This window comes from Trachemys scripta, chromosome 11 (genome assembly GCF_013100865.1).
Source record: "Trachemys scripta elegans isolate TJP31775 chromosome 11, CAS_Tse_1.0, whole genome shotgun sequence".
Lineage (NCBI taxonomy): Eukaryota > Metazoa > Chordata > Testudines > Emydidae > Trachemys > Trachemys scripta.
Genome location: NC_048308.1, coordinates 30,344,054 through 30,371,177, shown reverse-complemented (window position 1 = coordinate 30,371,177; position 27,124 = coordinate 30,344,054). Strand labels below are relative to the sequence as shown.

The 27,124-nt window shown below is 40.1% G+C and overlaps 2 protein-coding genes across 2 annotated transcripts in view; both read left to right on the top strand.

Moving 5' to 3' along the window:
- Positions 1-27,124, top strand: part of BAZ2B (bromodomain adjacent to zinc finger domain 2B) — a gene marked incomplete in the record, with an annotated part of 274,297 nt that overhangs the window by 17,912 nt on the left and 229,261 nt on the right.
- Positions 16,293-18,039, top strand: LOC117884836 (histone H4-like). The gene has a single exon (XM_034785684.1). It carries the CDS (start codon positions 16,571-16,573, stop codon positions 16,880-16,882), a length of 312 nt encoding a protein of 103 aa, XP_034641575.1. The 5' UTR covers positions 16,293-16,570; the 3' UTR covers positions 16,883-18,039.

The window sequence follows — 27,124 nt, the reverse complement described above, 5'->3', positions numbered from 1 at the left end:
CCATACAAAGTAAACTATATCAGCTGAGCTCTGTTTCTAAAATTAACTTATTTCCACTAAATATATATCCATTCTTCACACAAATAGCTTTGCTTTTTGTGTGTGAATAATGTAAAATATTGCACACTCTTGGACATCATTTCACAATGAAGTTGGCAGACTTAAATGTATCTTTTTGTAGATGAGGAAATGCAGAAGCATGGTAATGTTTTACAGCTGTGGGTTGAAATGGAAAATATTTGCCTGAAGAAATTTCCTTTAACTTGGAAAGTTATTTATTATTCATAACTCTCTGCTTGTTTTTCTAAATCTAAGGCACCACTTAAAAAACATATTTTAGTAGGTTAAAAAAACAGAATATTGTAATTCTAGACTTTTTTATGATGGAAGCTGTATCTAAATGGTTATCGTAGTATTTAAATATTTTCCTTTCACAGCAGGAGATGATCTTTTTAAAATTTTTTTCTTTAGGGCTATTTAAAACAAACTCAGACAGCAAAGTTGAATGAATCATAAAGGTAAAAAATTGAATCTATTTGTCATCCTAAAAAGTTAGTCTGTTTAGGTTTAATAATAACTAATATACTTCTATACTTCCTTGACACATCCTGAATTTAGGATTCGGTGTTTGCTTTGCAACACTTGAAGTCACAACCATCTGAAAACAATGCAAGGGATGCAGGACTGAAATGTTGCAAGGAGAAAAGAATTCTGAACTCACGACTTGGCAGGACCTTGTTCTACCTTTGTTACAAAAATGCATTTACATTTTTTAAATCTAAAGATATATTCTTTTGCTGGTGTAGGGGTGTGGTTTTTTTAATTTGTTATAAAGTTTAGATTTTAGAAAAGGCATCTAGCTTTAAAAAAAACTTATCTTACATTACATAACACACCTAAAAAAAAAAACAAAAAACAAACCAAAACAAAACAAAAAAACCCTGATACAGTTGTACTGGCAATAGTTAACTAGATGAACTAATATTTGATGCCACTGGAAAATAATTCTAGTAGTTCTTCAGAAAAACAAGTTTGTTACTGAAAGGTACTGGTTATTTTGCTGTTTGTATTGTGGTAACGCCGAGAAACCTCTGTCATGGACCAAGACCTCATTGTGGTAAGCATAGATTAAAAAAAAAAAATGGTTCTTTCCATAAATTGCTTACAGGATGCTAGAAATTAGTAATAATTAAAACTCAGGGTGGAAACATATTTGGTCAAGTCATTACGTAACAATGCTGCAGCTGTTTATTACCTGTGTGCCTTCTGATGGCCACATCATAGAGTAATATTGAAATCTGGTTTGAAGAAAGGCCTGTGGTCATGATCATTTAAAAGGAGAGTTAAAAAGGACCACATGACATATGCAGGGGTCTGTCTTGACTCTTGTATTGGATACTATGTGGATGGAGATGAAACAGAAGTTGGATTAATAGTATAGAAATTCATCAGAAGAAAAATACATGGTACACCTCTACCCCGATATAACGCTGTCCTAGGGAGCCAAAAAATCTTACCGCATTATAGGTGAAACCGTGTTATATCGAACTTGCTTTGATCTGCTGGAGTGTGCAGCCCCACTCCCCTGGAGCGCTGCTTTACCATGTTCTATCCGAATTCGTGTTATATCGGGTCACGTTATATTGGGGTAGAGGTGTATTTAATATAAAATGTTACTTTTTTTAGTTGATTGGTTAAGGGTACGACTATACCAGTAGTTTTCAACCCGCGGCCTGCATGTGGCCCAATTAGCACACAGCTATGGCCCAGTTGTGTGCTTGAAAAAAAAACCTGGATTCCAGCTGCCTGGCCCAGTGTGTGGCAGGGTCCCGGCCCTGGCTGCCTTGCTCCGCACGCGGTGGGGTATGGGTTCCGGCTGCCCGGGCCTGGGGCTCGGCTCTTGGCCCCGAGCTGAGGAGGGGTCTCTGGGAAAGGGGCGCTGGGCATAAGGGTCTGTGGTTCTCAACCTGTGGCCCACAATTATAAATAGGTTGAGAACCACTGGTCTACACTTAAAATGCTGCATCGGCACAGCTGCAGCATTTCAGTGAAGAGGCTAATTTTAGGCACCTGAGAAATCCCAAAGACTTCAGTGAAGACTGCCCGTGTGCTTAATGCTTGATTATATTGATCTGCTGGGGCCTTAACTTTCCCAGTTCTTTACATAAATGTAAAAAAGCGGAAAGCCCTCATTAGGTTTCTTTAAAATCTGAAAGCCACATGTACAAACTGACACCTGAACAGACTGATCACATAAGACCTATGCATCATGTAAGTATCGTTTAAAGCCACAACTCAACAGAGCATTTAAGCCGATGCTTAAATCCTACTGAAGTCCATTGGATTTAAGCAGTTGGTTAAAGTTAAGCACGTACTTGTGTGTGGGCTGAATTGGGGCCTGTTTCTGCTGAAGTGGAATTTAAAGCAGTGCGTAAGACTTATGTGATACCACTGCATAGAGGTGAATAAGCTAAGTAGTGTAGCCCTAACATAAGTATGTCCAATTTCTTAAGCCATGATTCTGCAAAGACTCACACACCTGCTTAATTTCATGTACAGGAGAAGTCCCATTGACTCCAAAGGAGCTAAGTGTGCGGAAGTATTGGCAGGATCAGGGCTTTACATTGGATTAGTCATATTAGTAGAAATGACTTAGGTGAGGATGGGTTATCATGATCAGACCTTAGGTTTTATTAAAACAACATTTATACTTGCAAACGCATGTTATTAACAGATTAAATGTGCACTTTTGAAGGAAAATACATACCTATAGTGCCATAGACCAGTTGTTCTCAACCAGGGGTACATATACCCGTGGGAGTACTCAGAGGTCTTCCAGGGTGTACATCAGCTCATATAGATATTTGCCTACTTTTACAACAGGCATCATAAAAAGCCCTAGCGAAGTCAGTACAAACTAAAATTCCATAGAGTCAATGACTTGTTTACATTGCTCTGTGTACTATACAGTAGGGGTGGCCAGACTGTGGTTCATGAGGCACACACAGTTGTTTTTCTATTGAAGTGCAGCTCACCGAGACAGCCCTCCCCATTCTCCACCTACTAGACTTGTAAGGGGGGGAGAGAGGAGGAGCTCGGAATCTCTGCCTTGCGGCGGGATGGTGGGGTAGGTGCTTGTGCCCAGGGGGCCTTGGGGCTTCAGCCTTGCGGGGCACACCTGCAAGGGCTAGGGGCTTCAGCAGGAGTGGGGCTGAAGCCCTGAGTCCTGGCAGGTGCCTCCTGTGGGGTGAAGCCCTGAGCCCTGTCAACTGTGCCCTGAACTTTTGAAGATTGTTGTATGTGGCTCAGAGGGTCAGTAAGTTTGGCCACCCCGCTATACACTTAAGTACAATATTTTTATTCAAATTCATTTATTTTATAATGATATAGCAAAAATGAGAAACTAAGCAATTTTTCAGTAAGAGTGTGCTGTGACACTTTCGTATCTTTATGTTTGATTTTGTAAGCAAGTCATTTTTAAGTGAGGTGAAACATGAGGTATTCAAGAAAAATGAGACTCTTGAAAGGGATGCAGGAATCTGGAAAGATTGAGAGCCACTGCCATAGACAACCCTGCAGGTATGTACTTGAGATGGCTAGCCTGTGCCATTGCTGCTGCTGCCTGCGCTACAGTGGCTATGCTACTATTTTTAGTGAGAGGAGGTTCATGGAGGTTAAGTCCATTAATGGCTATTAGCCAGGATGGGTAAGGAATGGTATCCCTAGCCTCTGTTTGTCAGATGGTGGAGATGGATGGCAGGAGAGAGATCACTTGATCATTACCTGTTAGGTTCACTCCTTCTGGGGCATCTGGCATTGGCCACTGTCGGTAGACAGGATACTGGGCTGGATAGACCTTTGGTCTGACCCAGTATGGCCGTTCTTATGAGATGAGATGGGAATCACAAGCCTAGCTTCCAGTCATTGTCCATTGGAAAAATGAACTGATGACTTCATGACATTTTCTGTTGTGCGTGTGCAGTAGCCTATTTTCAGTCATTGATCACTTCAATACTATTCACACAATTTTGGTTTTCAAATATGGTTGCGGACCTCAGTGAAAACTACTTACAAACAGATATCAGCCATGTTTTAATGATGTGTTGCAGGAGAAAAGATTGAGGTGTGTGTAGTTTTTGTTTTGTTAAATATGAAAAAAGTGTGTCTTTCCTTGCCTTCACAGAACTAAAGCAGTGTGAAGGGATTTTGTTCAGACTTTCCACAAATATTCATCTCTGACTAGAGTCAAAGCATGAACATTTCAACACAAAAAATAATTTTTCCAGAAAGTTATCAGGTGATGAAAACAGGCAGCCTCTATCACTTGGTACTAAGCCAATTGTGATTGGACTGTGTGATACTTACTGCTTTATGCCTGGGGGAATTCTGCGCCATTGTGCATACATAGAATTTATGTCCTCTGTGGATTTATTTGCTTCCCCACAGAAAAATGACTTTCTCATGGGGAAGCAAAGGGAAGCCACAAGAGCGGTCATGCGATCCTCCCCAGCTGTATGTTTCGGGTGACCAGGGCAGCTGGCAGAGAGGTAAATCACTGTGGGGCAGGAGGCAGGACTGGGGAAGACCCGGCTGGTGGCTCCTACATTGCGCCAGGCTCAGCTGCAAGTCCCGGCTGGGCTGGGGAGGATGGGACTTCCTGTTCCCTTGCATGGCACCCCCAGATTTTTCCCCCAGCTGCAGGAAGCTGTACAAACTCCCCTTGCCTCGCTTCCTGCATCCATCGCTCCTCAGCTGCAAGAGGAGGAATCCCTGTGAGGGGAGCTGTTCCCCCATCCACCCAAACCTTGTGCATCCAGACCCCCTCATATCCAGACCCTTCCACTGAGCCTCACTCCCCCACACTCAGAACCCCCATGATGAGCCCCACTCCCTCTGCACCTGAAGCACCCTGAGGAGTCACCCATACCCCACTGAGCCCCAATCAGTTGCACCTGGATCCCGCCCCACTCCCCCAGCATCTGGACCCCCACTGACCTCTGCACACCCAGACTCCCCTGTCGAACTCTAGCCCCCCTGCACCCAGGCCCCCCTGCTGAGACCCAACTACCTTCACCTGGACCTCCCTGTAGAGTCCCATTACCATTGCACCCAGAACCCCCAACAAGCCCCTGTGCATCGAGATTCCCCCCATACCTGGATCCCCCACTGAGCCGCCTGCACCCAGATTGCCCCTCACAGAACCCTCTCAACCCACACCCGGATACCCCCACACTAAGCCCCTCCACACTTGGTTCCTGCCTTGCTGAGCCTGCCTGCCCACATCTGGTGCACCTGGCATGGAGGGGCAGGGCCCTGGAGTGTTTCTGGGGTAGGCCCGGTCCTTGCACTGTGTCAGGGTTGGGTGCAGCTTCACTGCTGAGTCTGTGTCCTGGGGGAAAGCTGCACAGTGATCTCTCACCTCTGTGCAGCCAGTGGCCTGTGCTCCCCAATGCCATGCTGGAACCTTCACATTTATTTGACAGATTTGCAGAATTTTAAAATATTGTGTGCAGAATTTTTAATTTTTTTGGTGGGGAATGCCCTCAGGAGTAAGATATGTATACCCAATATTCATAGTGTGCCTATTAAGAATGTGACTCAATCCCCATTAAAAATACATTGGACATATGGAGTGGCCCTATTTTTAAAACTAAATACACAAGAGGTCATATTGCTTCTACCAGATAACATGTATTTTAAAATCTCCTTAAATATGCATTTGTCTGGTGGCTGAAGCCTCCCAAATAATTTAAGTACTGTTTATTCATTTTGTTTTTTAAAACAGAAATTGAATGCCTGTTTTTTATTTAACACAAAACAACTCTGATGAAATTGAGAGAGAGCCAGTAAATTCAGTAATATCAGATACTCCAATCGGAATGTCAGGTTATATGCCTCAGATCATGGCATTTGGCCCTTAAGTTATGATTATATGCTCTTTTTATTCTATTATTTACTTCTTTGCCATCCCAAAACAGTACAAATGTCAGAGATCTTGTTTTTAACTGTTATCTTCATCTCTTCTTTATTTTTTGTATTCAAACCTTTTAATGTGTATTTTTTATATAGAATAGAGAATGCAAGTATTGGATGCTCAAGATTGATCTTTAGAGCTTAAATTGTTTCTATTTCCTCCTTTCCCTTCAAAATACAGTAAACTTAACTTTGATGGTTTAAAAAAAACATAATTTAAGTTACCTAATTGACATGCTATTAGTTAAAAGGTAATTACACATTTAGCTCTAAGTAATATATAGGTAAAGTTTCCTGTAGTGAAAACGTCATGGAATAATTTCCAAACTGTAGTGTGTGTGTGTGTGTGTGTGTGTGTATATCAGACGCGTGTCCACAGACCTAACTAAATCACAAGTTGCCATTGCTACTGCTACTCCTGCAGGATAACATTAACGAATAAAACGCTTGCATTGATGTGAGGAGCCAGCCTCACTTTATGAAATGAGCAAACACAGTGTGCACTTTTCCAGAGATTTTATTTTAGTTTAAGACTTCAGAACAAAAATCTGTGTTTGTTCAGGAATGCCTTGTAAAACTGGTTTTGTGCATGGTTGCCATATGCACAGCTGATTGTGATTTCACTAATAATTTTTTTTTTTTAATTTGAATCAGTCACTCTCAATTCAAACTAAAACTAGATATTTTTAAAAGTCTTCCTTTTTACAGCCATTCATTTTAATACAAGTAATTTTTGGCTGGATTCAGTGATACAATGGATTTTACCTTATTCCCTTTCATCTTTTAAACTGTAAACCAGATTACTGAAATTCAGATTTAAACAAACCTTTACTAACTGATGCTTTATTGTCATTTAAATCATATTATTAACAGATGCTTGAGCTAACGAACTTTTGCTATCATTTGAAAAGGAGTCATACACCACTCTGTTGCTGATTAAAACATTCATGAGATATTGAACCCTAAATTCACAGGTTTAAGAGCTGTGTTAGTCTGTATCATTAAAAACGAGGAGCCCTTGTGGCATCTTAAAGACTAACAAATTTATTTCAGCATAAGCTTTCGTGGGCTATAACCCACTTCATCAGATGCATGGAGTAGAAAATACAGTAGCAGGTATAAATACACAGCGCATGAAAAGATGGGAGTTGTCTTACCAAGTGGGAGATCAGTCTAATGAGACAATTCAATTAACAGAAGGATACCAAGGGAGGAAAAATTACTTTTATAGTGGTAATGAGAGTGGCCCATTTCAAACAGTTGTCAAGAAGGTGTGAGTAACAGTAGGAGGAAATTAGTATGGGGGAAATTAGGTTTTGTAATGACCCAACCACTCCCAGTCTTTATTCAGGCCTAATTTGATGGTGTCCAGTTTGCAAATTAATTCCAGTTCTGCAGTTTCATGTTGGAGTCTATTTTTGAAGTTTTGTTGTTGAAGAATTGCCACTTTTAGGTCTGTTAGTGAGTGAGCAGGGAGATTGAAGTGTTCTCCTACTGGTTTTTGAATGTTATAATTCCTGATGTCTGATTTGTGTCCATTTATTCTTTTGCGTAGAGATTGTCCGCTTTGGCCAATGTACATGGCAGAGGGGCATTGTTGGCACATGATGCCATATGTCATATTGGTAGATGTGCAGGTGAATGAGACCCTGATGGTGTGGCTGATGTGGTTAGGTCCTGTGATGGTGTTCCTTGAATAGATATGTGGACAGAGTTAGCACTAGAGTTTGTTGCAGGGTTTGGTTCCTGGGTTGGTGTTTTTGTTGTGTGGTGTGTAGCTGCTGGTGAGTATTTGCTTCACCATTCATGTGGAGTTGCAGAATAGCGAATAAATAGTAATACTTTCTAAGATAATGAGTTCCCATATTTTTCTTCTCCAAAGTCATGTAATAACCACATCCCTTACTCACAAGCAAATATGGTTTTAATTTCCAGTGTAACTTAATCTAGACAAGTCCTGTGAAGCCTCAACTACTGTTTAATCCATTTTGGTTCAAATTAGGAAGATAATGGTAACAACTTGTTCTAAAGCAGCACTTTGTATCTATCCAATATGTTTTATCCAAATTGTTGTATTTAATCAATTTAAGATACAATTAGTATTTTCCCTAAGCAGTTAGTATCAAGACAATTAATTTGTGCAATTTTTGTTTAAACATGGTATGCACATGGTAAAATAGATATTATTTTAATAGATATATCTCTATAGGCATGTCCTGTGGATTAATTCACTAGTGTTTCTAAAGTGTCCTGGCGGACCTCGTGGGAAGTACTGTAGAAATGTAAAATACTGTGAATACAAATTTGAAGATACTATATTTGAGTAAAGGTGATGTTCATAATAGTGTGTATACAATTTACAAAATTCATGAAAGTGGCAAATAATAAAAACTATTTTAATCTCCTCACAAGAAATATTTTTAAAAGGGCTTCAAACTCTGTAGGGATGCCTACCAAGTCCTTGGGTTCCACACTGTAACCCTTTCTAGTTACTGGCCTATGAGCTCATCCTTTCCTTGAATTCCTGCTTCTCTGTTCTCCTTCACAGACTACATCCACAGTCACATTAGGGAAAGCTTCCAGAGATGTGGTTTCATCTTACAGAAGCTTCTAGCATTGCTATCTTTTCTCTGTTAGCTGATTTCAGAAAAAGATGTATGTGACATCCATGATCCTGTTTGCTTCTGAGTTTTTTCCCCCCTGTCTTTCAGAGTAGGTGTCAATCGTTAAGTCCCCGCCTGCTTTTCTCCCTGAATAGAAGTTAAAAGTTGTTGATTCATCAAGAGGTGTGGAAGATTGTAGCTTCCTCTTCATTTGTTTACAAAAGAAATGGTATATCTAGGGTGACCAGATGAGAGGAAGAAAATATCCGGACACGTGGGGGGGGGGGGGGGGGGGGGACCCCGGGGGGGGCAAAAAAAAAAAAAAAAAAGCGGACTGCCGCCGGCGGAACAAAAAAACAAACAAACAAAACGGAGTACCGAGCAATATCGGGACAAATTGCGTCCCGACCGATGTTTGGGGACAATTATCGGGACAAACGCCTAGATATCGGGACGTCTGGTCACCCTAGGTATATCGTATCTTAGCAGATCTTTCTGCGGTTACAGCTTTCCTGCATGAAGTCTTCAGGTGTGAATAGACATTTAAGGTTAAACTTTCAGAAGTGCTTAATATTGAACTAAATCTATTCCCCTTGAAGTCAATGGTAAAACTCCCTTTGACTTCATTGAGAGAAGAGCTAGTTCATCACCAAGCACTTTAGAAAATGCCATTCTTTATCTCAGTCACCAGTTTTGAGAAATGCAGGGGAAAGGATTTTAGTAAGAAACACTACACACAGATTCTGGGTTCAGGCTAGGTGCAAACTCTAGGTTTGGGCCCTGATTCCCTCTCCGTCCCCCTGAGAGTTCTGTATTACCTCCCATCTGTTTTTCAATGTGCTCTCTCTTTTCTCAAGAATTTTTTTTTCTCTCAAACACAGAACAAATTCATTTTTGACAGTTACAGGTTCGCCAGTCAACCTTTGTCTTAGCACATACTTGGTCAAGCCTGTGCTTGCATCCTGAACCTGGAAAGCCACGGGAGGTAGTGGGGGGGGGGGGGAGTGCATCACAAAGTGAACGTTATAACCTCCCAAAAAACAGAGTAGAAGTTTATTTTAATAAATAGGCACTAATAAAAAATCTGCAGGCTCACTGTAACACAAATTCCTATTCGCTCACAACCATCATCAAAGGCATATGGTAGGGCCTTTGTCATCTTGCTCAGGCAGTAGGTTAAAAATGTGAGTAGTGTGAGGTAAAATTTCATTGTTATCACTAGTTCTTTCATTTTAGTCCTTTGTTTTTATACTTTTGTTTATGTAATTTACCCCTTTTTCTCCTCCCATTTTACTAGGCAGACAATATAGCTATATAGTTTATGGGCAAGACTTACATCATCGGTGCTTCAAGAATTAGCTCCTAGGGAAAGAGGAGGGGATACAAAAACAATGTCTAAGCTGGCATCTGAGAGCATTGTTTCTGACAAATTCTCTGTCTGCTGGCTAGAGGAGCTGAAGTCCCTTATTTATTTTCTAACTTCAATTTCCAGAGACGTTTCATACTCTGTTACCTGGCTGCCATGATATTGCCAATAATTTTGTTTGGTAATAATATTGTAGGGTCAGTTCTCCCAATACCATGTGAAAAATTTATGTGTGCAGCTCATGTTGTTTTGAATTAGTTAGTAGCATAACCCTTCACCCGTTAGCAAAATTAAACAACACTATATTAGAAATAAACATAAACAGGCATCTGTGTTACAGGGGAGAAGTGAAATCTGTCTGAGGCACAACACTTTTTGTTCAGACTAGTTTGTTTTTGGGGTGCTTTATCTCAGATTGTTTTAATGAAGGTTTTGACTCTCTTACTGTATAATACTGACACTGACTTGCACTTGCATGCAGATGTGCAATTTTTACCTGTGATATTGGCCAACTAAATACAACTTGGAAAGAATTTGAAATTACATATTGTATAGAGCTGGATTTTCTAACTTCCTTATTCACTGGAGCAGGTGAAAATTAAACTCCGATACAACCAGAGGGTGATCCATCCACAGGCTAAAATTATTTTGATCAAATATGCTTCCAAATTGGATGTTGGAAATCATCCAGAACCATTTTACCACTGGTAAACTTGTTCTATCCAAAAGTCCATGCTATACAGTGTCCTACAGATGACTCTTTTAACTACTATAGAGAACTTCAGAAAGTTGTTCAGAAATCTGTAATCCAGCTAATTTGTGTTAGTTCCTACAGGCAACCCTGTTGTAATGCACTGTATCACAAGAAGAGGACAGAATAAACCTTTGAATTAAGAAAATTTGCAGGTGTGGAAAGACTTCCTCTACTGCAGTTTATCTTCTATTGTGGGAGAATTCCAACACGGAGAGTCTTAGTAACTTGCAAACAAATCTTTTTGAGTGCTTCCTACATCATAAGGGAAACTAGGTCTTCAACATGTGACAAGCTAATTGCCGGTCTGAGAGCAAAAGTGTTGTTCCCTGATATAATGCAGCTAAAGGCAAGAAGACCATGTATTCTCTTCAGAAGTGACTCCATTGAAGCCAGTGATGCAAAATTGTGCAAGTGAGAAGAGAGTTAGTGAATTTTTTTGTTTTAATTTTTAAAAAAATCTTTCAGCTTGTATGTTCTTCAGGATACTGGTTCTGAATTTCACTGAACACAATGGCCAAAGCTTCCATGCAACCAAGTCAAACTGAAATGGAGATGGAAGCATTTTATGAATCATCTCTGTATCCCTCTTTGGTCTCTTGACCATTAGATGTTTCCCATGACTCCAGCCAATCATAAGTGTAAATGACACTGTGTCCTAAGTGCAGCAGAAACAGTAGTTGTCTTGTGCCACGAAAAGGATATTTTCCTCTTACTGGGGAAACGGTTAGTGTACCTCTACCCTTCTATTATAGACTTCTACCCTGTATCTTTAATTGTCATGTTTATTAGTGCTTTGATCCATTTAAAACCTTCTGTTGTACCAGTAGTGTAATGTGATACCAATTTAAGCCTCAAAACAAACAAATAAACAAAAAAATGCACTTTTAAGCCAGTTGATTTTTTTTTTAAACTCCTGAGGGCATTCTGCACCAAAAAATAAAAAATACCAAGCACAATATTTTAAAATTTGCAGAATTTTATTTGTCAGATAAATGTGGAAGCTCCAGCATGGCATTGGGGAGCACAGGCCACTGGCTGCACAGAGGTGGGAGATCACGGTGAAGCTGCACCTAACCCTGACACAGTGCAAGGACCGGGCCTCCCCAGAAACATCCCAGGGCCCTGCGCCTCCGTGCCAGGTGCAGCAGGTCTGGGCAGGCAGGCTCAGCAAGACAGGATCCAAGTGTGGAGGGGCTTAGTGTGGGAGTATCCGGGTGTGGGTTGAGAGGGTTCTGTGAGGGGCAATCTGGGTGTGAGCAGCTCAGTGGGGGATCCGGGTGAGGGGGGATCTGGCTGCACAGGTGCTTGTTGGGGGGGTTCTGGCTGCAACAGTAATGGGACTCTGCAGGGGGGTCCAGGTGAAGGTGATTGGGGCTCAGCAGGGGGGTCTGAGTGTGTGGGGCGGAAGGTCTCTGTCTCTGCAAGGGGGTCTGGATGTGTGGGGGTCAGTGAGGGTCCAGATGCAGGGGGAACCAGGTGCAGCTAGTTGGGGCTTGAAGGGGTGGGGATCCGGGTGCTGGTGGCTTGTCAGGATGGTCCAGTTGCTGGGGAGTGGAGCTCATCAGGGGGGTTCTGAATGTGTGGGGGATGAGGCTCGGTGAGGTATGAGGGGATATGGATGCATGGAGTTTGGGTGGATGGGGGAGAAGCTCCCTGTACAGGGATCCCTCCCCCTGCAGCTGAGGAATGATGGGCGCAGGAAGCGAGTGTGTGTATGTGTAGTTGCACAGCTTCCTGCAGAAGGGGGAGAAATCTGGAGTGGATCTGATCTGGCCCCAGATGCCGTGAAGGGGAAGAGGAAGTCTCATCCTCCCCAGCCGAACCGGGACTAGCTGGTGCAGGGAAGGAGCCACCCGCCAGGTCTTCCCCAGTCCCATCCCCTGCCCCACGGTGATTTACATCTTTGCCTGCTGACTTGGGCTCCCTAAACATACTGCTGGGAAGCATTGCATGGCCGTTCTTGTGGCTTCCCTTTGCTTCCCCCTCAGAAAGTCATTTTTCTGTGGGGAAACAAAGAAATCTGTGGGGGACATACATTCTGCACATGTGCAGTGGCTGAGAATTCCCCCAGGAGATTTTTTGCACTAAAATGTGTTACCTAGAGAATTTAATTTCTAGCAGCTACCTCTTCAGATTACAATTTATCAAGTTCCAATACCTCTATATCAGGGGTGGGCAAACTCCGGCCTGCAAGCCATTTCAAGCCGGCCCGTGAGCCGCACCAGGTGGATCGGTCCCACTCCGGCGCTCTGGCTGGGGTGCTGGGTCGGGGCCGCACCATGCAGCTCCCAGAAGCCATGGGAGCTCCCAGAAGCCACCCGCTCCAGCTCCTGCACGCTCCAGTGGGAGTTGCAGGTGCGGTGCCTGCAGATGGGGCAGCGTGCAGAACCTCCTGGCCGCGCCTCCACATAGGAGCCATAGAAGGGACATGCCACTGCTTCTGGGAGCTGCTTAAGGAAAGCGCCACTTGGAGCCTGCACCCCCTGAGCCTTTCCCCAGGCCCCGCACCAGCACCACAACCCCAATTTTGTGAGCATTCATGGCCCGCCATACAATTTCTATTCCCCGATGTGACCCTCGGGCCAAAAAGTTTGCCCACCCCTGCTCTATATAGAAAGTTTTTAAAAACCTACGGTAGTCTTAAAAATGTAGCAAAAGTTCTTTCTTCAGTTCCACTCTGGTTTCTTGTCCTGTCAATGTTAGTTTACAAACTTCATTGCCTCTTCTGATGATAACTTAGGAAATTAACTGAATAACCCCCCATCCCCCTCAAAACACAATAGATTCTATGTTTGGTTAATACAACTGATTATTACATCCATCCAAGGTATTGTTTTAGTTGAAAGTAAATTGTATCTGCTGTATCTAAGAACCATGTTGTAAGAACAGTTACCTTATATTTTGCACTTTATTTGGGATTAACATGAATAAATATATTTAAATCATTTTTACAATAGATATGTAAATCAATGAGGCATCGCTTCTGTTAAACGATTTGAAGTTCAACTCGCTTAATATTTTTTATGAAACACTACTGTCTAAACAGTGGTAAACCAGAACTAAGGTGACCTATTTGAATTACAAGAGTTGTTTAAAAATTCAAGAGGCATATTTTGTTTACCTTTACCACTGTTTAGACAGTAGTGTTTCNAACTAAGGTGACCTATTTGAATTACAAGAGTTGTTTAAAAATTCAAGGGGCATATTTTGTTTACCTCTTCATCTTCACATCCCAACACATCTTACTATTACCATATATATATATATATATATATATATATATATATAATATATATATATATATATATATATAATATATATATATATAGTATAAGTATACTTTAGTTTGTTATATAAGGCTTTTGTTAAAATGCTACTCCCAATATGAGGCTGCAACATTCTTGTTTAAAAGTTAATTCCCTCTGTATAATGCACCCCCTACAATCTTTAAAGTACTTAAATCCCAGGGATAGCTTTATAGAGAGTGACTATTGAGACTATGATACATGGTTTAGGGTTTGGTGTTGCCATCTGATGGTTGTACAGTGGGATCACTGTGTCAAAGGAGAGTTGGTGGTCTCAAGTCAGTTCATAGTACAAAATGTGTATACGGGGGCAGCTGAGGTGGCTCTCGTAGCGGAAAGATCAGGAATTTAATGGGTATGGGTACTTAATGACCTGGATGTCAAGAAGTGGCCGTCTCAAGTTAAGGTTAGGTCTCTTTGGTGGATCTGTGTGAGGAATTTGCACTGCTGTGGCCTGTGCTTTGGGTAGATGGAGAGCAAAGTTTTCACTCTAGTACTTTTTGCAAGTGCTATAATTCACTTTTGCATCTTAAAAAAAAAGTAAAGTGTCCAGGAAGAAAGAGATGGATGGACTGGAATGAGTTATATTTTGGTGAAGGAACTTAAATGTTGTCTAAGGCAGAAACACCCTTCAGTTTCAACAATCTCCAGTGGTATAAATCTTCGTGAGATAACTTTTTCTTTTCCTTATATACATCCTTTGAAATGTATTTTCGGTGTTTCTGATGTGACCATCACTGTAGTATTTGTGTACCAATGTGTAGTGGATATCCTGGCTTATAACTATATAAAGACAAATGTATGCTATTGTACTGTAACATAACAGCATTTTTCTGAAGGCTATTCTGAAAGCCTGTTCTCTTGGGTTCTCATAGTTCTGGCACATGAACTTTTGAAAAGGCTGCAAAATCCTTTCCCCTCCTCCCCCGGACCTGTTATTTAAGTCTCTGCTTCTTAGCTTTGTTTGTGAGAATACACGATGTACTTCGTAATGCAATTCATATCCTTGAACTAGCAAACAATATTTTATGAGGAGTACAGTCAGATCTACTTCTGTAAAATACCACTAGTATAAATCACTTTTTTAGTTCTGGCATTATAGAACAGCCCTGGCAGGAGGACTGTCTACATGGACTCTTCAGGCATTCAACAGTCTGTAGTGTGTGATGGCATTTTTTCCCAGAACATCTCAAACTCTTAGTGACTGGTGGTTGTGTAAACAGTGTCTGGGACACTTCTTTGGAACACCACTCAATTTTACAGAAAGGCCAAGCAAGAGTATGTGTGTTTCTGCTGTCTTTCATTTTGACTGGTTAACTTTTGAGAAACCAGAGATGTAATTTCACAAGCACATTTAAATGGTTTGTTTACCAACAGAGAGAAAATAAACTTGTTTTTGTACTTTGTCGGTGATGTGGATGGGGTAGAAATATGGTCAGACATAAAGCAGATTTAAACGTAATTATATTTGCATTAACACTTATTACATTTATTAACCAATTCACTTACAATATCACTGTGGTTAAATAGGTGCCCTCCCTGACAATTTGTAGGTGTGGTTAGTTGAGATACAGGGGATTACTCCATTTTTTTTTGAGAGGTGCAGCTAGATTTACAACTTTTAGTGGCCAAGGACTGAAGTAATTTGTCTTTGGAACAGGCCTGAGAGCGGTGCCTCTGTGGAGATAGATAACTGTTCATTAGTAAGGCTGCTAATCTAGTTGAAATCTATTATTTTTCCCCAAAAGAAAGGGAAGAAATTGTTCAGGGATGTTCTGGCAACATGGGGTAGAATAATTTTTTTGTTTTTTGTTTACTTGATCCATTTTGACTCCTAATTTAATTAGATCTCAGTAATCCTCTGTCTTGAGAATAGAATGATAAGCAACTTTATAAACTACAACTAATATCTGGAGCACCTAGGTTTGGGGTTGCAGTGATGTTAGAGATTTCAAAAATAAAGATAAAGATAATGGCTTGCTGATAAATGTTTTGTAAAGACAGGAAAAGCTTGGGCTTTTTCAGTCTCAATATTCATGATCAGAATGGGCAGTTTTTGTGCCACTCCAAGTTATTTTTTTAATTCTTTTTAATTTATTTGTTCAATTTTCTTACTTTCTGACCCTTTTTTGTCTGGTTTTTTTTAAATACTCTAAGAAAACTAATCTCCTCGCATTGATAAACTATCTTAAAAAAAAGGGGGGGGGGAATTAGAACTGCCTTTCTGTCTTTCTTATTACCTGGCTTTTTCTGCTTGTTCTCCCCCCTACCCTCCACCCCTGCATGCCCACATTTTCCCTTTATCCTGCTTGGCCTTCTCAGAGCAAGACTACACTACCTTGCTACATTGGCACAGCTGCACCGATGCAACTGTGCTGCTGCAGCGTGTCTGGTGAAGACGCGCTACGCAGATGGGAAAGCGTTCTCCCGTTGGCATCATTACTCCACCTACGCAAGAGACGGAAGCTATGTCAGCAGGAGAGTGTCTTGATATAACTTACTTTGCTCAGGGGGGTGTTGTTTTCATGCCCCTGAGCAACATAAGTTGCATCAACTTGATGGTAGCAACATGTCTGGTCGGGGCAAAGACGGCAAAGGACTCGGAAAGGGGGGCGCTAAGCGCCATCAGAAGGTACTTTGCAATAACATTCAAGGTATTACCAAACCGGCTATTTGGCGTTTGGCTCGTCTTGGTGGTGTCAAGTGGATTGGTGGGTTGATCTATGAAGAGACCCATGGCGTGTTCAAAGTTTTTCTCGAAAACGTGATCCGCGATGCTGTTACTTACACTGAACATGCGAAGCGGAAGACTGTGACAGCCATGGATGTGGTTTACGCTCTAAAACGCCAGGGTCATACTCTGTACGGATTCGGGGGCTAAGCCTTTCTTCTGACTCGCCTTTAAAACCAAACTTAAATGGTAGTGTAGATCAGCCCACAATGTTACTTCTCTCTGCCAGCGTGACTGAATGAGCTGATCAGACCTCTTTATGCACACTGTTCATAGGGTCTTCATGCTGGCCTGTAAAATAAGCATTTCTTACAGATAAGACACTAATAAAAAATAAAGGAAGTTTGTGGAGCAGCCTGGTGGCTCTGTGGTTAGTGACTATTTGTTTCCTTATGCTTCCCTTGTCTGTCTGTGTCTTCCTGTTGACTCTTTGTTATACTTAGATGGTAAGATCTTTGGGGCAGGGAATATTTTTTGTGTTTGTACAGTGCCTATCACAATGGGATGCTGGTCCGTGACAGGGGTTTCTAGGAGCTGATAGGCTGCCAATGGAGATCCATCCAGCTGTGTGCAATGAAAAGTGGTAATCTCAAAAGAGGAAGGTGTCCCATTGATATCACTGTTCATGAAGCCCTACACTGTAGACTAAAACTCTGTCATAGCTACTCCTACTTTCCAAGGAGGACAGGATGGGAATCCTGTCAGAGACTATCAATATTGCTCCTTAACTGAGCAATATGTTCATTATTAGGTAAATGAGTGGGCTCCTTGTCTCTAGGTGTTGTGTGTATTACTTTTGCCTACACTGGGAATCATAGACTGGGACCAGAAATAAAATTCAAGCCTCCCAAATGGCAATGGGAAACATCTGTCTACAGGGAACTGACCAGCCTTCATTTCTATTTGTATTTTTTTCTCTTAGTTTTTGCATGCCAGGTCAAATGGTTTGGCTTCTTCTGATACTTTTTGGCTCTTTCTGATGCTTGAATTGGCTTTTCCTTTGGCTTTGTTTCCTGCCTGACTGACAAGCAATTTCCTAAAGGATGGACATGTTTTTGTCTTTATCCTCATTATACAAAGGCCCTACAAATAATTTAAATCTTAATAGAAACCTCCTCCGTGAAGGTACTGTCTGTCTTCCTTTGCACTACAAAAGGCCAAAATTAAAGTTAATGCAAAAAGTTTGTTCATCCAGCCCCGGACAATGAAATAAATTATTTGACGTGGACACAAAGATACCGATGTAATTTTGGAAAGTAAATTAACTAGGCTAGAAATGTTTTTTTAGCATAAAACCGTGAAAGGAAGACGAGATCCTTTAATAAAAAAAAAAAAAGTGCCCTTGAAGTGAAAAACAATACAAACAGGATAAAAAGAAAAATTCTCGTCCACTTCTTACAGCATGCCCATCACCCTGGTCTAGCTTCCATTAGCCAAACAAGGATATGATTGGAACAAAAGTTCCAATGTAATGTAATGTAAGCTTGGACAGGAGTGGGGAATCTAGGATTAATCTTGACCAACACATGTGAAAACTACAAACTGCCTTGTCTTCATTAGAGAGACAGGGTGATATCCTTTATTGGACCAAGTTCTGTTGGTGAGAGACAAGCTTTTGAGCTTAAACAAAGCTCTTCTTCAGGTCTGGGAAACATACTTGGGCTATGTCTACACTACATATTACTTCGGTATAACTTGTTTCGTTCAGGGGTATGAATAATCTACACCCCTGAGCTACGTACGTTATAGCGACCTAAGCACGGTTGTAGACAGTGCTGTGTTGTTGAGAGAGCTCCTGCTGACATAGCTAGGGTCTCTCACAGAAGCAGGAGTTATTAAGCCAACAGCAGAGGTCTCTCCCGTTGGCTTAGGGCATCTTCACCAGAAGTGCTACAGCTGCGCAGCTGTAAATGATGTAGTGCAGACATAGTTTGAGTGTCACAGCTAAATCCAAGGTGGAACAAATTGTTTAGCATGTGTAGTTAACACACATTTCACAGGACCATTCAAGGTGAAGTGGCTTTTACCTTGTGTTAGTTACCATGTATTCACTAACCTGGTAGGCTAGTGAAGAGACAAAGCCTAACTCTGAATAGCTTGGTTTAACTGACTTGTTCAGTGTCATATAAGAAATCTGTTGCAGAGCCAGGAATAGAACAGAGCTTTTCTGGGTAGCACTCACCTGCCTTCACCAAAAGAGCAGCGTTTCTCTTCCTGTAATTCCCTGCCTCATTCTCTATGCACCTTTCAACTTCTAGATCAGATGAAATCGTACAGACGTGTGCATGATCTCCTGGTAACCCTAGATCCCCTTTATCCTCTATCTTAAAAAATTATAAGTAATTAAAAATAATTGGACCAATAAATAGTCTCAAGCAGTAACACATGGAACTCTTTGCTTTGCTTTTTGATCCCAGATTAGATTTTACAATAAGGATGAAGTGGCGTATTAAGAATGGCCATAGTGGTCCATCTAGCCCAGTATTCTGTTGTCTGTCAGTGGCTGATGCCAGATGCTTCAGAGGGAATGAATAGAACAAGGCAGTTATTGAGTGATCCAGCCCATTGCTCAGTCCCAGCTTCTGGCAGTCAGTGGTTTAGGGACACCTAAAGTAAAAGCTTGTTGAAGTCTTATCCTGCATTAAACATGGTGGTGGTAGGAGGCTAGCTAGGTCATCTGTACTGCACCACTATTGGTATTGATAGTATTCTTCCTTTAATTTTGTATAGAAATTGCAATAGTAGTTAATCAACATATCTTTCCCTGTTTTGGAGATGGCTGTGACAGCATGCTTCTTATCTACCAAGTGTACACAAGTGACATGTATGGAAGGCTGCACAGAGAGAATGACATTTCTTTTACTGTGTACAGACTGTGCTTGCCAGTCCCCACATGCTGAGTCAGATAGAAATTCTATCATGTCCCTGGAATGTTGAAGTCCGTGAAAACTGAATTCATTGATGCAAAAAAGCTTTCAGCATTTGCAGACAAGCTTTCCCAAAAGATCATTTTTCACAAGTCTTGAATCCTAATCAAAATATCTAATCATGATGTAGACCACCTTTTCATTGCTGACATCATTACTTTCATCCATCATAACAGTGAAAGGTCCTGATCTTGCAAGGTTCATGGCTTGACTGTGTCAGATGTGCTGACAGAGCTTTGATGATGCACACAGCTTTTTGTTCTTCCACAGGGAAATTTTTTTCCGGTAGCTGAATCTTAGAATGTCTTCTTGTCAAGCTTTGTGAAATGGTCAGCAAAGTGAATAGTAGCAACACTTCAGTATTGGTAACTTTTTCACTGAATGATGGTTGAGCTGGATTTTAAAAAGCATTTCTGTTTCATTGGAAAGGTAATGACGCTACACCACTGACATGTTTTGCAGCGACACTAGATGTTTCTTCAGGTTGTTGATTCCAGAACTGCCAGTGTAGATATTTTGTAGTATCGAACACCACACATTAGACACTTGTGTATGTGTGTGTTTTAACTGAAAATGTTTCACTTCATTCTGGAAGAAATTTTGAGCTATACAGACAACAACTTTTACGACTTGGGGTCAAATTTTTCCCATGTATTATGAGGTTTTCCCTTTACTTATTATTTGTATCGCAGTAGTGCGCAAGAGCCAATGAAGTTATTGGTCCCATTATGCTGAACACTGTACAAGCACACAGCAAGACACACAATTCTTGCCTCACTTAGTTCACAATATATTTTTCAAAGAATGTTTAAAATATATATTATAAATAGGGCTGTCAATCGCAGTTAACTCACACGATTAACTAAAAAAAAATTAATCACGATTAATCGCACTGTTAGACATTTCAATTGGTATTCTATTGTTTTATATATTTTTGGATGCTTTTCTACATTTTCATATATATTGATTTCTGTTACAACACAGAATACAAAATATACAGTGTTCCCTTTATATTATTATAGTTTATTACAAATATTTGTACTGTAAAAATTATAAACAAAAGAAATAGTATTTTTCAGTTCACCTCATACAAGTACTGTAGTGAAATCTCTCTGTATCATGAAAGTGTAACTTACAAATGTAGATATTTTTGTTACATAACTGCACTCAAAAACAAAACAAAGTAAAACTTTAGAACTTACAAGTCCACTCAATCTTACTACTTGTTCAGCCAGTCGCTAAGACAAACAAGTTTGTTTACATTTACAAAAGATAACGCTGTCTGCTTCTTATTTACAATGTCACCCGAAAAGTGAGAACACGTGTTCGCATGGCACTTTTGTAGCCAACATTGCAAGGTATTTACATGCCAGATAAGGCTAAACATTCGTATGTACCTTCATGCTTTGGCCACCATTCCAGAGGACATGCTTCCATGCTGATGATGCTCATTTAAAAAAAAAAAAGTTAATTAAATTTGTGGCTGAACTTCTTGGGGGAGAATTATGTGTCTCCAGCTCTGCTTTACCCACAGTCTGCCATATATTTCACATTATAGCAGTCTTGGATGATGACCCAGCACGTGTTCGTTTTAAGAACACTTTCACAGCAGATTTGACAAAACGCAAAGGTACTAATGTGAGATTTCTAAAAATAGCTACAGCACTTGACCCAAGGTTTAAGAATCTGAAGTGCCGTCCAAAATCTGAGAGGGACAAGGTGTGGAGCATGCTTTCAGAAGTCTTAAAAGAGCAACACTCAGATGTGGAAACTACAGAACCCGAGCCACCAAAAAAGAAAATCAACCTTCTGCTGATGGCATCTGACACAGATGATGAAAATGAACATGCATCGGTCCACTCTGCTTTGGATTGTTATTGAGTAGAACCCATCATCAACATGGATGCATGTCCTCTGGAATGGTGGTTGAAGCATGAAGGGACATATGATTCTTTAGTGCAGGGGTTGGCAACCTTTCAGAAGTGGTGTGCCGAGTCTTCATTTATTCACTCCAATTTAAGGTTTTGCGTGCCAGTAATACATTTTAACGTTTTTAGAAGGTCTCTTTCTATAAGTCTATAATATATAACAAACTATTGTTCTATGTAAAGTAAATAAGGTTTTTAAAATGTTTAAGAAGCTTCTTTTAAAATTAAATTAAAATGCAGAGCCCCCCGGACCGGTGGCCAGGACCCGGGCAGTGTGAGTGTCTTCAGCACGTGTGCAACAGGTTGCCTACCCCTGCTTTAGCAATGCCGGCTACAAAAGTGTCATGCGAATGCCTGTTCTCACTTTCATTTGACATTGTAAACAAGAAGCAGGCAGCATTATCTCCCGCAAATTGTAATCAAACTTGTTTGTCTGAATGATTGGCTGAACAAGAAGTAGGACTGCGTGGATTTGTAGGCTCTAAAGTTTTACATTGTTTTATTTTTGAATGCAGTTGTTTTTTTGTACATAATTCTACATTTATAAGTTCAACTTTAATGATAGAGATTGCACTACAGTACTTGTATTAGGTGAATTGAAAATACTATTTCTTTTGTTTTTTACAGTGCAAATATTTGTAATAAAAATAAGTATAAAGTGAGCATTGTTCACTTTGTATTCTGTGTTGTAATTGAAATTAATATATTTGAAAATTTAGAAAACATCCAAAATTATTTAAATAAATGGTATTCTATTGTTGTTTACCAGTGTGATTAATCACGATTAATATTTTTAATCACTGGACAGCCCTAATCATAAGTAAGGGTGGGAGAATCTGCCCCTAGTTGTGATTAATCGAGATTCATTTTTTTTCAATTGTTTGACAGCCCTAATTATAAATCTTGTATGTTAAAAAAGTACCAGAATGTGATTGTTGAAAGGACTGAAGTCTTAAAACATGTTTATACTACTGGAGGTTTAGCTAGTAGAATGAAATTGTTATCCTAATTTGTGTCATGAGTAACTTGCAAGTATTAGAAAGCTAGTGAAGACATGCCCTAACTCCCACTTTTGGCTGCAGATTATCTGCTGTGCAGAGCAGCCAGCCACTAAACTGGCCCAACCTTCGTCATGTCTTTCCTTGATTTGCCTTTGCTTCCTTTCGCTATACCGTTTTTGTTTTTCTTCTTGGTTTCTGTCCTCGGTTTCCTTGTCTCTTGCTGTTTTTTTTTTCTCCTTTTGCTATTCTGTCTCTTGCTCCCCCCCCTCTTTTTTTTGTTTGGTGGGCTCTTCAATACACCTCTACCCCCATATAACGTTGTCCTTGGGAGCCAAAAAAACTTACTGCGTTATAGGTGAAACCGCGTTATATCGAACTTGCTTTGATCCACCGGAGTGCGCAGCCCCGCCCCCCCGGAGCACTGCTTTATCGTGTTATATCTGAATTCATGTTATATCAGGTCACGTTATATTGGGGTAGAGGTGTGTTAACAGTCTGTAAATAGTGGATCACCTACTGAGTTAGGACCCCCTATAAAGCAGGTGCTCGGGGGTGCAGTGGGATATAGGTGTTTTACTCAAATAGTATCTGTCCTGGAGAACCTAGCCCAATAAGCATTTCAAACCCAGATTTATCCGAATTAAAATACAATAATTTTTACATCAGTCAGTGGCTCCATAGTTAATGCAAAAAGAAAAAAAAGCTTTCTTCCTGGTGCTTTGTCACAAGACCTGCTGATGAACATCAGTGACTTTTGTAGGTATGTAATTAAAAGAGTTATGCTTTTTACGCTTACACCACATTAAATAACATGTAGTGCAGCTTCCCCCCTTCAGTACTTTTTCTTAAAAGCAGCATTGCCTGCGTTTTAAAAAATCCAGATTACAGTAGTTACATTAACCAGAATAATCCCTCTAACTCTCTCTCCTGAATGATCTCCTTCCATCTTTCCTTTTCAAACCCTGTTCCAGAGAGAACCTACATTTCATTATTCTGTTTTTTTCTTACTAAACTGGAAAGTAATACAAACTAATCTATACTAATTTCAGTTCACATATAAAGATATTTTGAAATTGTGTGTGTAATTATCTAATTTATCCTCCTCCTCCCCCCCCATGCCCCCCAATTTTGAATTTCTGGGATTCAGTTGAAGTGGAACCCTGATCTGAGCTGCTAATGGTTTTGTAAATCCCAAAGCTGACTGACTACCCATGTCTAGCTTTTATCTCATGTTGCCAAGTAATCCTTGGTTCTTACAACAAGAGATGAATTAACCTATTAGCTGAGGTAAGTAAGTATTTGGTGGGGAAACAAGTTTGTACCTGTCACCTGATGGCCTCTGAGATGTGAAATTCCAGAAGAGCAGAGGAAATGGAAGTGGTGGTGGTAATCAGGAAACTTTTGGTCCTGATTTAAAAATGAGAAACTCCTTTAAATCTGTTAGTGGGAACGACCTTGGCATTTTAGCATTTGTTCACTTCCTGTAGTGACACCTTCTTGGAAGGTATGGCAGAATCTTTAAGGACTTACTGATAGGTGACACTGCATGCCAGTACAATGTGCCTATCAGTGCTACATCTCTGCTTTGCTGATGCAGCATCTACTTGGGAGTTTAGAGGTGAAGAGGTGTGTGTGTGTGTGTGTGTGTGTGTGTGTGTTTCATATTCTTTAGGGGAACTAATCTTAGAACTGAACACTTAACTGAGATGAATGTGGGATGTTTATCCCTGTTAAGCTACGTTATTAATAAATGCACAAGACGGTAATGCACTGATTTATAGAATGAATGATTTATTTGCAACCAAAACAAAATCTAAATTTTAAAGACTGATACTCTGTAGAATTTCAAGATTGTTCATACCTGTGGAATTCTTCACCTGCCCATGTTATGCTTGTTGCTGAAGTCTTAAGTTGAGAGTCTAAAATGTGCTGTTGAACTCCTGTTTAGTAATCTGTTTCCAGGGGCAGAAGAGATGGTGGGATTTTTGGTGTTGGTGTCCTCTATTTGTATACCTGCATTCGCTGTTGTTAAGAAAAAGGTGATCCAAGAGCTGTAACGGTAGTGTATCATGCAAGGATCTTTTGTTCCGTGCTGAGCTGAATTCATTTACATCTGTTAAATTGCACTTAACATCTTACCATACCCACGTTCCTCTTCATCATCCATACTAATTTCTCCTTCATAGTTTACTATTCTCTGTTGCCCTTCATATCATATTGTAGCTTTCTTGTATTATATTAACAGTTCAGGAGAGCCCATTATCTTCAGTAGCCTGGGCTAGTCTTTTGTCTCCCTACTAAAAAGTCCCTTGTGGTTTCCAGATGCCAGCAAAAGATGAACTGGGAGATACAGTTTTAATAACCTATTATGGAAACTCTTCTCTTGTAAACTATCATAAAGTGGTTGGCTTATGTTGTTATTTATGGCATCACAGCAGCAATTTCCTGTGTTAAACTCTAACTTTTAATAACTTGTTTTCTCAAATTACCTCTTGGGCTAAAATTTCTGAAATGTTGGTTCAGCCCAAAAGAGTGGGGTTTTTTGGTTTAGTTATTCAGTTTGATTTTTTTTTTTTTTTTAAGTTGTGTGTTTGGCGGTGGCAGCTTTCCCTTCTCTCCCTCAAACAAGTCCTAAGAGCAGTCTATACAGCAGCTGAGAGATGCAGTTCCCAGGTTGGGTAGAAATACTCAAGCTAGCCCCTAAAAGTAGCCACATGGCTGTAGTGGCATGGGTGACCGCTTGGAACTAAGCACCCGAGTACAATCCTGCCCTGATCCCCAGGTATGTACTTAGGTGTCTAGCCTGAGCTGCCACCTATGCCACTGAGGTTACACTGCTATTTTTAGGCAATAGCTCAAGCACAGCTAGTGCATATACATCTACCCAAGCTGGGACTCTCACCTCCCAGCTGCTGTGTAGATGTACCCTACACGGTTTACTTTGAAAACCTCAGATCTGGCATGCAAGTAATCCAGAATGAGGGTTAACTAATTGTTTATGAATTTAATGATTCTCTTTTTTTCATAATTATCAGTAATGTCAACAAGTCTGCTTTTGCCTGGATGACTTATTTATGGTCTGAGAAATGTTTGTGAGTTCTCATATCTTATGGGACAAGGGCATTGAAATGTTAACAAAAATGTCCTTTATACCAAGTATTGAATAGGCAGTAGAGTTACCGATGTTAACAAAAAATGTTTTAAACAGTCTGGCTAACAATTACTCTTCTCAGTTGATCAGTTTTCAATCTTTCATAACTTCACTAGTTCTCCTGTCACCATAATCTTCCAAGGTATACAATTCCTGAATTACTAATGTGAAAACCAAGAACATAACTTTAAAAAAACAGATTATTTATACATAATTAACAAACAATAAAGGGCATAAACCCAGTTGTTTAGAAAAACAAATCCTTTTCAGGTCATTGTATGCATCCATGACATGAGCAAACCTCAATCATGAAAAGAAAATTGCTGACCTCACAACTTTCGGAAACTACAGTTTTTCCAGGGTTCTACAGTGTCTAACTTTTTATTTAATATAGATGATGCAGCAGTCAGTGTAAATCAGTTAACACAGTTTTGCACAAAAAAACCCCAAACCAAAACAAAAAACATCAAGCCAAATGATAGCAGCAACAAAGGTGGGAAACAGCCTCATCCTATCTTTCTATTCAACTTCAAAGCTTAACTAGGACTATTTAAATGGTAATATTAAGCACAGGAAATTTTTTTTTCATTCTGTACTTTAGGGAGAAAACAAGGAAATCAAATGCATTTAATAAAAAAAAAAAAAAAAAAGCCTGTTTATGCAATGTTAAGGTTGCACAGTTAATTATAAAATCAGGAAATGCAAAAATGAAGATTCTAACCACCCTGTTAACTGCCTGAGTTCTGCAATTAAATCAACTATTTGCATACCCTTCTAACTGTGCAGAACCGCATTCAAAGTAATGGGACTCTAGCACAGATCACAGTACCTATGCAGAGAATCTGAATATAAAATCAGGGTTAAAGTCTGTTTCTTCACATGCAGTGTACTTTCTGTTTGTTTTTCTTATTAAATGTGTGGCTTAAGTATAGCTGAGCCTGCAATGCAATATTTAGATTCTCAGTATTGCCAAACCCTAAAAAAAAAATGAGTCACCAGATTTTTTTTTAAAAGATTAAATATTATTTTTGGTCTGTCTTAAAATTAACTCTCCTTTCCCACTTCTAAAATGTGTGGAAGTTCAATTATTTCACTTTCTGACTTCTTGTGACTTTTAACAGTGCAACATTAGCTTGCATTCATGATTTTTTTTGCATTTAACAGTATATGTACTTTATACTTCATATTAATGAGACCTAAAATAAATAGCAAGACATCTTTTAAATGAGGAACCATAACAAAAATGCAGGTTGGGGGGAAACTTGTTACAGGGATGCATATTATTGGATGACTGATTTATAAATACTGAATGCTTTTGCCATTTAAATGTGTGCGTGTAATAGTCATTTTGAGGGGAAACCGTATTTAATCTGAAAAGCCTTTCT